The 13152-nt window shown below is 37.8% G+C and overlaps 1 protein-coding gene across 2 annotated transcripts; it reads right to left on the bottom strand.

Annotated features, from left to right (window-relative positions):
* Positions 1-225: 225 nt before the first annotated feature.
* On the bottom strand, positions 226-12475 carry LOC133714719 (protein NRT1/ PTR FAMILY 7.2-like). Of its 2 annotated transcripts, XM_062140937.1 has the most exons (9): positions 11839-12475; positions 11515-11641; positions 10848-11065; positions 9546-10108; positions 4323-8547; positions 2412-2546; positions 1653-1710; positions 1009-1132; positions 226-611 (listed from the first exon to the last, which is right to left on the bottom strand). In XM_062140937.1, exons 1-5 carry the CDS (start codon positions 11869-11871, stop codon positions 7668-7670), a joined length of 1821 nt encoding a protein of 606 aa, XP_061996921.1. In that variant the 5' UTR covers positions 11872-12475; the 3' UTR covers positions 226-611; positions 1009-1132; positions 1653-1710; positions 2412-2546; positions 4323-7667. The 2 variants fall into 2 exon arrangements, with proteins under 2 accessions (XP_061996921.1, XP_061996920.1); XM_062140936.1 differs by having other exon boundaries at positions 2412-8547.
* Between the last annotated feature and the right edge of the window lie 677 nt (positions 12476-13152).

Raw genomic sequence — 13152 nt, forward strand, 5'->3', positions numbered from 1 at the left:
TAGGTAGAAACAACATATCAACCACCTATTTCTGTTGTCTGAGAGCTTTGAACTCTACTTTTCTGTTGTTTGAACTTGGTAGAAACAACAGATGATCATTTGTTTCTGTTGTTTCTATTTTCTTGATACAACATAAATTGTGAAACCTGCATATATATGTTGCCTTTCAACCATTTCAACATCATTCATTTACAATCATCAAAACCATAAAATTGGACTAAAATCTGCATTGAAAATGATGGCTACGTTTCATTGCATCAACATCATCCAAAATACAATCCATAGTTCCAACTCTAAACCTAGCCAATAGTTACATAATGATCAAGAGAACCAAAAAACCATCTTATCGATCTCGATCATTTACCTAATATTGCACTAAGTCAAAAACCTATAAGGTAAAGAAAGAGTAGCTAGGCAAAGCAACTGCATGCATAATTTAGGTTCATCAACACTTTCCATCAGTTATATATAAATGCACAAAAGCAGTTCATGATGCTACTCATCTACCTTAAACAGAACCAAAGTTAGAACTTCATAACATGATTTGCCCATTCAGCTCGAACCACATCAATATCCTTCTGTGTGTAAGCAAGATTTGATTTCCTTTCCCACTGAAACAAGCAAATACAGCAAGTTATTAGGATGCAATCAGATTTCATATTATAGGCATATTTCAGATTTGGACATAATAAGGTTCATTAAATTTGAGAAGCAAATGCAGCAAGTCCATTATAACCAAGGCAAATAATCAAATTTCTATTTGGATATGCGTATCAAAGGGAGAGCCAACCAGAAATTTAAAACCATAGACCTTCAACCATGACCATTTTTTTACCATAATTCTGAAACTTGATACCCAATTTGTTAATTCCACTAGTGGAGATATATATATACAGACACTTAGAGCATGTGTCCAGTACCATAATTAATGGTAAACCAGGTTTACTGGGATTCCACTTATAATAGAAGCACAACCAGCCATTCAAATTATGATTAATTCATATATACCTTTATAACAATTGACCACAACCTAATCTTGCAAGATCTTTAACGTTTCCGACTTTGGAGAGGCTAAAAACTCATCTGAGTGCAGAACCCATTTCTCCTTCACTCCTCTCCTTGACCAGAAATCCTACATAACCCAATAAACAATCATATATATACTGAACAAACATTTAATTCGGTCAAAAGCTATAAACCCAGAACCAAAAGATAAACACCCAACCCGATTTCAAGAACAATGCAGATAAAGAACAATGCAGATAAGGGAGTTAAAGCACATTTGGTAGCATAGTCTGCCCTCTAGACGTGTGCAATTTCATAATTAAAATATCATAACCATAACAAGGCAGGCCACATCAACCAAAGTAAAAATAATTAAATGGCATTCACATGATATAAACATAAAAGTCAGAATCAAAATTAATCAATAATCCCCGTGATCTTCATATTCACAAGATCGATGCCATAAGTATATGAACAGAGGAAACAATAGAAGGAAAAAAAAAAAGAATCAAAATCTATATCATGTATATATTTTCACAAGATTGATGCCATGAGTATATACACAGATCAAGGGATGCAATAGAAGAAAACGAAAAAGATGAGAATCAAATAGGAAGAAATAGGCAAAGAAAAACGATCGATGATACCTGTCTCTTGAGCCAGAAAAAACAATCAGCACTAAACCAATTCAGCTTGAATCCAAACCTGCAAGAAGAGCAAAACAAAGCAAGTTGAAAAGGTACCACCAAACACAGAGTCAACTCCTAACCAACATATATGACTTTTTCAGACTTTTGCTTCCACAAGAAAAGAAAACACAAAATTCAGGATGTACATGCATGAACCAAAGATTTTCATCTCACAACTCCACCGTCAAATCCTGCATTAGTTGTATCAATGCATTTAAGAATTTCTTAATTTATACATGGTCGTTTACTCCATCAAAACAATCGTTTGCCCCAATTTTTTACTTACCCTTTGATTGTACTACTCGGAAGGACTTTCCGACCAAGCGGCTTTACTAAGCCCACCGACAGTTCTTATAAATGTCCTCCCACTCTCTTATCTCTCTTCTCACTGCCTCTCACTTACTCAAACCTCAGTTACTCTCCTCTCTAATATCTCTCCTACACTACTTAGAATGCAGACTATTTCTCTGCAATTGCTTTATTTACTGATGTAGAATGACAGCCAAATATTAAGACATAAATAAGCATTGTCAACATAGCTCCAAAAAAAAAAAGCATTGTCAGCAGAGCATTGTCAACTCCTCAACTACACCAATTATGTGATTTTGAGTACGACCAAGTATCAATATGCAATTTACAACACAAAATCATTAACAAAATCACAATCTGGACAATTAACCAACAACACATAACTCTAAATATGGATTTCCCAATTACCTTTTCTATTCAGTTTGCTGTTCAAAACCAATTTGAGTTCTTCAATTCGTCCTTAACATGAGATCCAATAACCCGACCAAACTGACTTTGTCTTCCATTGAGGAGTGCAGCAGAGTGCTTGTTAATTTTCAAAATCTGCAGCAGAACAGCAGTGATCAAAACAGAAACCAAGATTAACAACTAATCAAAAGTTAAAAACTCATCAAACTAGTATAATCTTCTCTGCTCACATATAAGTATGATCCATGTTAAGAGTAAGACAGACATTACATTCCCCCTTCAAAGAAACTTTAAAAATCTCTACAACAGACCTTCAACCATTTGAAGTCCAAAAACATCGATCATGCTACTACAGATCTCAATCAAATTGGTTTAGGAAAATAAACAACCATGTGTACATATTTGATGTCATAGACTACCCAGGTTTCTCACTTACAAAAAATGGACTAAAGTTGCTGTCTTGGAACCAAACAAAGGAAAAGAAATTACAAAACTATAACTAGATATACAGAACACAAACGAAAGTATCTGATTCTTTTCATTTTATTAAATTAAATTCTTTAGCATCCAAGATTTTCAAAAGATATATAAATGAACTTCACATTTCAGAACAACATACAGTGCTGAGTACGACCAAGTATCAATATGCAATTGACAACCCAAAATCATTTAAGCATAAACAATCTGAGATAACTGCTATTGACATGACTTATGCTTATTTATATGAATTAACCCACCTCCAATCCACCTAATAACCTCCGTTCTAACCAGAGGGATATCGAACATAGACATTGAAAACAATCGAATATCAATATCCAGTTACAATACGCAAAATCGAATTAACCCAAACCAAAATACATGAATCGAACCCGTCTTGAACGTTAGGGCTCGACGAGGGAAAGGCGGAGCTCTGGCTTTGGGTGGAGAATGGTCGGATTCGGTGAATTAGAGAAAAGAGATGAGAGAAGAGGTGTGTCGAAGTCAAAATGGATGAGAGAAGTGCTGCTCCGACATTGGGTGGAGAACGGTCAGAGCCGGAGAAGGAGGATGGGAGCCGTCGGGTGCTGGTCGGAGGCGGAGGATGAGGATGATGAAGAGGAGGTCGGCTGTCGTGTGGTTAGGGTTGAGAAGGAAAATTTCTGTTTTTTTTACTAAGTGTTGAGAAAACTCGGGGTATAGGCATCTGCTAGTTCACATTAAGTTTTTTTTTTTTTTTTTTTTTTGGCAAATAGTTCACATTAAGTTTTAGTACGTTCAACCAAAAAAAAATTTTGTCCGGATAAACTTTTCCATTTACTCAGACAACAGAATCTGTTGTCTGAATTTTCTAAATTATAACAAACTTGAAAAAGTTGAATTGGAGTTGATTTTAATACCATTTAGACGACATAAATAGTTAAATATGTTGTCTGAAGACGTTCAAAAAAATCAGACAACAGAAAAAACGTCTTCTGTCGTCTGAGGGGTATGGTATGAAGCATTTTTTGACATAGTGGTAGTATTGATGGCAATGAACTCAACAAACATAATGTAGAGTTTGATAGCCACTAGACATTGGCTGGAGCAATACTTTAAACCATTAGAGATTTAGAGACAAGCAATTAAGTATTGTGTTGCCGACAAGTTTGTGTACATATAGAAATATCTCATGCCTGGATATCAATTGAATGAGCAATCATAAAGAGGTAATTATCATTGAATGCTTCATGCATGTTAACATGTGGAAGCAGGCATGAATATGTAATATGTGTGTGGCCACAACGTTGGCATGTGTATTGCATGATTGACTCTGTGAGTCAAAATAGAGAAATAGATAAACTATTGGTTTTGAAGACTTAGCTCGGTGGTTAGCTATATTGAGCACCGTCCTCGGTTCCAAGGCCAGAATTTTTAATCCAGATTCAGACTCACATGGAGAACAGCGGTGACTGAGAGTGGGATGCTTGTATTCCATATGTGAAGGGAGGAAGGCATAGCTTCTTATCTGCTGGAAGTGGTTGACGTGCGTCAACTTTCATTACTTTGTTCTGGGAAGACAGAGCGTGCTGCATCTCAGGCAAGACCTGTGGAAGGTTGCCAATTCAATTCGTCCCTGAAGCAAGACCCGAGAGAGTACTGGGTGTACTGATCAGTTTCTCCCTTTGTTTTTTTTTTTTGATGTCCCGGAGGAGACAAGGAGATCCCGGAAGGATATGTGCAGGTACCCGATCCCAAACTCGCATATAAAGACAGGTGCAGGTTGGGGCTGTGCCGTAGAACCTTGTTAGAGAACCAGATGATCAACGGGAACGCTGGTTTTTCTTCAGTGCCTGGAGAGATTGAGCTAGTGCCCGGACAAGAGTAGTTGAAAGTTTTGATCGACAAGTTTGACCCGGACATGACCAACGAGTACCGGTGATGGTTGTGATGATACCGGAGGCCTCGACCAAGAAGGTAGGAAAGGGAAAACTCCTGATGACCCGGAAGGGTGCGAGCGGCCCAGGTAATTCGATGAGTGGGAGCGATCAGGATGACGGTCCTGGTGGCAGCAGCGAGACTCAAGTGGGATGTTGGAGCTACCAATGTCATGAACTGTCGGTATCGGAGGTTGCAGCCGAGAGAAAAACAAAAAACAAAATTTTTGAATCCCGGAGCGTCTCTGATGTTTGAATGAGTTGGTGAAGGAGGTGAAAGTGCCGGGAGGTTGGGTACCAGCTTCGGTGATAGTACTGTGATCTGTTGGTATCGGTGATGGTGAGGAAGCAACCGAGAGTTCCCGGGGGAGGGAAGGACCCGCCTGTTACCAGTATGCCAGGTCACCACCGGTATGCCGAAAGGAACAGAAACCCAGCTTTCCTTTTCTCCTCCTTTCAACCCCGGACGAGTGTGATGCTTAGAAAGGGGCGAGAGTTGGAGGAAACCAGCGGGTGCCGGAAGCGAGCTCCGGGTTGGGTCACTGAGGTGTAGTTTGCTTTCTTTCTTTTTTTTGTACCGGGAGGCAGTGAAATTTTAGCGGTAGCTGTCGTTGAACCCGGAGAAGAGCTTGACTGAGGCTTTGCCTGTAATGCCTGTACGGGTTTGCAGGAGAACCTGGGAACTAAAATTTTTTCCATGTATGCGTAGTGGCCGGTGTGTAGTTATTTATGTATGGAAGGAACATAATTGAGTGTGGGGGATAAATGTGTCCTGAGCTAGCAGTCATATTCGACCATGCACGTTGATACATGGCACCAGTAGTAGTGCTAGCATGTGTATAGGCAAGATAGTTGGCATGAATGAATTATGTGTCATAGAATCAATCATGCTGGACATGTGTGCATTTGAAATAATAGGATTAGCTGACCACAGTCATTTGAAATAAGATAAGACGAAAGTACTCATCTGTAGCCTGAAGTGCATTGCATGGAACAGAAGCAGTCCGGGGTCTTCTGACTAAATTGTTGGGTGTGAAGAGAAAATTGCAGATGTGCCAATTGCTCATGTATCCGGAAGCTTATGTACCCGGAAGCTTTTCAGATACCCGGAAGCTTGCGTACCTGCTGACTCGTGTACCTGGAAGCTCATGTACCCGGAAGCTTCTCAGATACCCGGAAGCTTGCGTACCCGCTGGCTCGAAGGCTTGGGTGAGGAAGAGGGGTGTCTCGCATGTACCCGCTGACTCGTGGTACCCGTACATGATTCTTGCTCAAGCTGCGGGGTGTCTTGCACATACATAATTGGTGGTACCCGTCCATGACCCTTGCTCAAGGTCGGAGGCTCGTACCCTAACTCCTAGGGACCCTCCTTCTAGCGCCAATGTTTCTGTGTGAGAATACGGAACGGGAACTAAGCATGGATCATGATGGGGAGAGAGAGAGAGAGATACAAGCATGTATAGTGGTTCACCTTGCCCTTGAGGCAAGGCTACGTCCACTTAGAGATTCTACTAGTAGTGAGGCCAAGTAGCCTTTGATAGTGATACAATTTGGGGATCATGGATCCATCATTCTCTAAGAAGGGGAGGACTTCCCTTTATAGCTAAAGGAAGTCCCATTCTATTCTATATTTCCGATGTGGGACATAATACACATATTTACTTCTCTTGAAGCCTCTTGGAGAGCATGGGAGGGTGGTCTCCTAGCAAGGGACCTCCACCATAGCGAGGTAGCTCGGGTGTCGGACTACCGAATGCATGTCGCAGGCGGGACTAGCCATGCCGCAGGGCCCACCTAAGAGGTCGTTGCTTATGCTTGGCGGTATATGGTATAAGTGATATCAATAGAATGCTTGTTAATATTTGGCAAAAATAGGAGCACATGAATGACCTGATGATCAGCTATATATGGTTTCAAGACAAACCTATGAAATCAACACCACCCTATCATCAATGGGAAAAGAACCCATTTCAGCAGCCACAGCCCACTTATAAAAAAATAAATAAATAAATAAAAAATAATAATAATAATAAACTCTAAATTGAACCCAGAGTCTGATCAGGTTCCAAACAAACCAAACCACACTACATGCATTCCTCCAAAAGACAAACTTTAATTCAGTCAATGCAAGAGCAAAGGAACATTCACGGAATAAGAATAAGAAAACATGAATTCAACCCTAAAAAGGATAACAACCAGACAAAGCTATAGGATTCCCAAAATTAAAATGATTATTGAGATACAAAATGGGATAAAAAAAAAAAATGGCACCTTGATATGTTCTTGGGATTAGCAGCATTTGAGAAGCTTTTTTAAGTTCTTCAATTTCTCTAATGCCTTCCAAGATCTATGGCCTCACCGCACTAGACACACCCGATCTGCAGAACACAGAGCCACCATCGGGTAACAAACCCCCCAGAAAAAAGGCACGAAACCAACATCCTCTCATGCTTGAGGCGCGTTCTAGATGAAACACTAGGTCACCTCGGTAAATGTCAGGAGAGGTAGAAGATAGGGTTGAATAAAGGTTATGTACAATTCACAATGGCATCTGTGCCCAATCTGTCTCCATTCATTGCTTAAAAGGCACAGATGAGTATTTGTGCCTATTTGATCTGGGCCTTTTTTGTAGTAGTGATAGCGAGCAATGTTTGTTCTACCGAATTAAGTGGTCCAATACTAAGTTTAGTGGCTTTCGTATCCCATTTTAAAGTGGAAAATCTAGAATTCCACTCATGAGTTGTTGTACAATAATAGTTCTTATGTCGTAATAAAAAAGAAATTCTACCGAAATAAGTTGTACGACTTATCCCATGCATCTTTGCTTTATTAGCCCACACACTGCAAATATTTCAGAAACTGATCAGACTCCAAGTTCAGCTTGCCTAATATTTTCATTGTGATCATCTCCTCCCTTCGCTTCAAACTTGATATACTTGTACCACTTGGCACAAACTATATAGACCATGAGATCAGCTGTAGTCAAAGCTGCTAAGAGAAAGTAAAACCTATCCAGATGACCTTTGTTAAGGTTTCCAGGTATCCATCCAAATATATTATCCCTACTAGAAAACTTCATCACTATCGTAACCAGCAAACTACTCACATAGTTTCCAAGTGATATTGAAGTCATGCAAAGTGCACTACCGAAGCTCTTTAACCCATCAGGTGCTTGACTGTTGAAGAATTCTAGCTGACCCACGTACATGAACACTTCGGAAGCTCCGACGAGCACATATTGAGGAACTTGCCAAAATATGCTCAATGAACTTCGACTCTCACAATCGGTAGTGACGCAATTTGTTCTTGCATATTTTAACCTAAAACACTCCACAACTCCTGCTGAGAGCATAGCCATGATGGCAATGACTAGACCAATCCCCATTCTTTGAAGCTCGGTGAGACCTTTTTTTCGTAACCTGATAACGAGTGGGTTGAGAACTCGCCGGTAAATGAAGATAAAAGTTGCCACACTGAGGATGTCGAAACTTGACATACCAGCTGGGGGAATGTGGAACTTGGAGATGGTGGTTTTCATTACGGCACCTTGTTCTACAAAGAGGGAGGCCATTTGAGTGAAAACTACTGAGTATAGTATTGTACATAGCCAAATTGGAAGTAATCTCAGTACGCATTTAACTTCTTCTACTTGTGTCACTGTGCAAAGCCGCCATGGATTTGGAGCACATCCGTCTATTTGGTTGAACTTCTCTGATGTGACGATTGCTGCCCTATCCAAGAACCTGTTGTTCAACATGTATGAATCTTATTTAAAAATAGATAGAGAATTAATTAATTAAGATCAGCAGACCGGACCTGAGGCAAGTCCCAAGAAATAGCTGCCTCAGGCCCAAAGTCCAATTATCATCTTTATTATTATTATTTTTTTTTTCTGAAACCCTAGAAAGTTAGGGGGTCCAATAAATTTTTTTTATCATCATATGTTGTTGTGTGTGTATGTGTGTGTGTATCTATATTAGATGAAAGCCCAATCATCATCATTTAATATATATACACTTTTTTCATATATATATATATATATATTAAATAAAAGTTATCACCATTAGGAGTAAAAAATTTATTATATTTATATGATAAAGAAGAGTAAACATACATTATATGCAACAATGCAATTACCCCAAGATCAAAGAAAAGTAAATCTCTCATTTTTGTAGACCATTCTAGCTTTAACTTTTTGTTGTAGAACATCTTTTGAGCATATTCAACAACATAAATAAAAAGTGAAATATAGTTATAGGCTTAACAATTTGCTGCAGCAATACTAGTTATTTCAAATGTTTTATCAAATCATATATTGCCGTTTGGACAAAAGGGGAAAAAATAGGAGATGAAAATATAACTATTCAAAATTCCTAGCTAAACATAGCTACCCATTTTACTAAAAATTATATTTAATTTTACTTTAGCTACTTTGTTGGAGATGCTCTTAGCTATTTTTTATAGTTCAAATTTGTAACATTTTTAGCTTAATCTTTTAAATTTTGGTTTGGAACATATTCGGCCTTATTATATTAATACAAATATTTTAGATATTATATTTTGTTTGATTTTGAGTTTATAGATTTATTTCAGGAAAATTCATATAAAAAAAATGCATACTACAATTAGAGAGCCCAACTTTTAAAGACCTTAAAAAATCACAGATTTGACCCTGAAGATCCGACAACTATAATGACTCCTAAGTTTAAATTTCAATAGAACTTAAAAAATGTGAACTTACTTGATTCCTCGAGTGTGAAGTATTTTCCTACTCTGATTTTCAGAGCATTGTTTCCCGTGTTCCTCATACAAGTCATGTCCATCTGACGTGATCTTGACCTTCCATTTTCTTGTTGCAGCAACCAATACGTGACATAACCTAGAAAGAGGATTGCCCTGAGGCTTAAAATGCCTATACCTTGGAGTTCCGCAAAGAAACAAAATCAATGCCATGCCAGCAGAGCCTGTAGATGCCCAAAACCCTACAGTCCATATTCCTTTATCCTCAAAATACCCTAATCCTGTGTTAGAAAAGAGGGAGCCAAGATTCAAAGCCAAGTAGAAATAGCTGAAGAAGGCAATTTTCGAGTGACCTTCTTTGGGGTCATCCTCATCAAACTGATCCGCTCCAAATGTAGCTATGGTAGGTTGGTAGCCTCCATTCCCTAGTGCAATGAGATATATGGAGATGTAAAACAAGCCGAATTCAAAATTCGAATGGTCTCCACATGGAGATTGCTCATCACCGCAACCTTTAGGCTTGAGCAGGAATAGGTAGGTTGTTAGTGACAATAATGTCAAGCCCTGTAAAACAAATTAATTACATGAATATATACTAGCAAGAATTTTTGTATAAATAACGCTAACTAGATATTCTGTGTACACGACTACGGCCAAAAGGACAAAAAAAAAAAGGGTAAAAGTTAGAAATGATCCCTTTGATTTGGGATGATACTCAATATTAATCTTGTAGTTTCAAAATGTTTAATTTTACCCATGTGATTTGCGAAATTGATCACAGTTGGTCCAAAAGCTAATTTTGACAAAAACTTCGCCATGTGAAAGTTATGTGTAAGGATAAGTTTGTCATCTTAATAAAAAAAATCAAAACAAAAAAAAATAAATTAGAAATTTTATAGGAAATGAAATTAAAAATAAATAAAAACCAGAATTCCACAACCTCCTAATTTTTTTAGTTTCATTTTTCCAATACTATTTAATTTAATTTCTTTTAAAATAGTAAATTGAAATGATTATCCTTGCACATGAGGGGTTTTCGAAATAGCATTTGGACCAATATCAATTACTTTTGTAAACTACAAGGGTAAAATTAAATATTTTTAAACCACAAGGTTAATTTTGAGCATTACTCCAAACCACAAGAACTATTTATAATTTTTACCAAAAAAAAAAACCCTAATTTTTACCAAAGAGGAACCATATATCTGCTTAATTATATCATCTATGCTCATATCATATATGGCAGAAATTTTATCGTACAGGAATTTATTAATAGGATTTTGATTGGTAATAAGAAACTTACAATAACAAAAATAACTTGAAAGATTGCACAAGTTTTGTATCTCCCCCAGTAAGCATCACTAAGAAAAGCCCCAAGAAGAGAGAAAATGTAAACTGTTCCGGTCCATTTGCTGACATTGTTTGCAGCCTCAGCGTTGTCTTGTCCCAGTACCCTTGTCAAGAACAATACCAAGTTCACTCCTACTCCAAAAAATGCCAATGTTGCCAATCCTTGATTCACTAATTTTAGAGAGAAAATATACTGAATATAAGTTTAACCAATAATGAAACATAAATTTGACTAAAGAAAGAAAACTGTATGAAATATATAACGATATACCATAGTGAATTATGGTTCAGAATATTATCATAATGTTTAGGAACAAATAATTGATATGTGAATATGTGATTAGCCTTGTTTATTTTGTGAAAAATGTGGGATCTATCCATCTAAAATAAAAAAATAAAATAAAAATTAAGAAGTATGTACACTGATGATGGAGAAAAGAACCAAACTACTATCCAAGTTTTGACAATTGAGACTCATCAAGACCCAAATTTGAAAATTTAGTACAGACGTGGCTTTTGGTATAATCACATAAAACATGTCGAGATTAATAAGATAAATTCATGTTGTAATTAGTGTGTCTATATATATGGAGCTTAATTAGCTAGGGTTAATTATGTACCTAATATGAGAATTGCAGCAACCCAAGAACCAGTTCTCCCTCGGATTGCAGGGCGGCCATTCCAATCAACGGCTCCATCCATCGTACAAGTTTCTGTCATCGTTTGGTTCTTTTCTTCTTCGTAGCCCTGAAATAATTAATATTGAATTATTGATTGAAGTTTTTATTTATAAGAAGTAGTGCATCTAGCAATTAATGACTAGATGCATTGCCCTAGTGCAGGTAAATGGCAGTTGTTAAACATATCCATCACAAACCTAGTATGGAAATGAGTAAAAATGGGGACAGCTAGTAAAGAAGAATAAAGAATCGATCATCACAAACCTGCTGGTCTTTGAAAGTATCTAAGCCGGCCATTGCTAGCTATCTATATAGCTGATTGAAGGGACCTCAGAAGAACTAGCTAGCTCTAGCTTAATAGCACTGGCCACCCAGAAAAGTTGGAGTAGTGATATTAGTACTCGAAGAGGAACGGAAAGCTAGCTAGCCAAGATGGGTGTTTGCTTTGAGTTGAGGGAAGTAGGAGCAGAGATGGTTTGGTATATATAGAAGGTGGCCAAATTTGAAGAACGGCTGTGATTGTTAGATGTACTGTGCTGTGAGCACACGCCTAAGAAAGATGAAGATAAAGGAAAACCCTACGCAGGTTGATTTGACAGGAAAACTGAGCAAGCAATTAGGTCCGTGGCGAGAAGGAAATCCTTAGGTAGAAGCTATCAAACATATACTGAGAAAGAAACGTGAAATTGTTTGATAGATGCAGTCATCACAGCAAAACCAGGTACCCTTATCGATCTGTGTCGACGTGAAGACATTGAATTAAGCGGCTGTGAATCAATTTGGCTGATCTGTCATGATATCGACATGTTTGAAACAGATTCATCTTTTAAATTTCTACTAAGCATATTCTCTGTTGTTACTGAACTTGATTTCTGCACTTCTTCGTGATTTTAGGAAAGTTGTTTCTTTCTGTGAAGTGCCAACAAATTAAACACATTGATTGTCCACTTTATCTTCGTGGTTTTGGGCACTTAGACTTGACATCATCAAAACCTTTGCTTTAGATTGATGGATATAGCAGCCCCATATGGTCGGTTTGTAGGACAGCATAGACAGTAGCAAAGTAGCAACCGGCAACCTTGTTACTATTAGTAGTAAATATCAATTAACCCATAACACACGAAGTGGTAAATGTGTCGAGAGCCAAAAATTTTGAACACGAGAACGTTAAACAAATTTTTTTTTGTTAGTTCGGCACTAACTAGTCATCCACTAATTGAACTCAACTCAAGGCCGGTCACTCACAAAAACGAGGTTTATGCTTATTTATTGGAGATTTGAGTCAAAACTTTTTAATGGCAGTGGGGCCGATGAAGCACTAAAACAGACCAAATGGTCATTTCATTCGACCTCTTAATGTTGCTAATAATTGACCAGACATGCCTGCCAAACAACTTTGTTTTTCGATCGATGACAAGCTTGCCACACAAATATGTGTGGCAGATTCATGACTTTTAATGCATGGCCACAAAAGAAGCAGTCATGCATCACTCAAATGAGGAGGACGTACTATATTGAACAAAGCTAGATAGATATAGTTAAGGTTTGCATGCTGATTAATAAATTAATCTTTTGAAT

This window comes from Rosa rugosa, chromosome 6, assembly GCF_958449725.1.
Source record: "Rosa rugosa chromosome 6, drRosRugo1.1, whole genome shotgun sequence".
NCBI lineage: Eukaryota > Viridiplantae > Streptophyta > Magnoliopsida > Rosales > Rosaceae > Rosa > Rosa rugosa.

Bases quoted from the DNA above. Each gene is read 5' to 3' on its own strand.
- LOC133714719 (XM_062140937.1), bottom strand. From the start codon at position 11,871: ATGGCCGGCTTAGATACTTTCAAAGACCAGCAG. The intron at 11,066-11,514 runs GTACATAATTAA...CTCTAAAATTAG, and splicing joins TGCTGCAATTCTCATATTAG to TGAATCAAGGATTGGCAACA. The intron at 8,548-9,545 runs GTAAGTTCACAT...GTTGAACAACAG, and splicing joins CTTCACACTCGAGGAATCAA to GTTCTTGGATAGGGCAGCAA.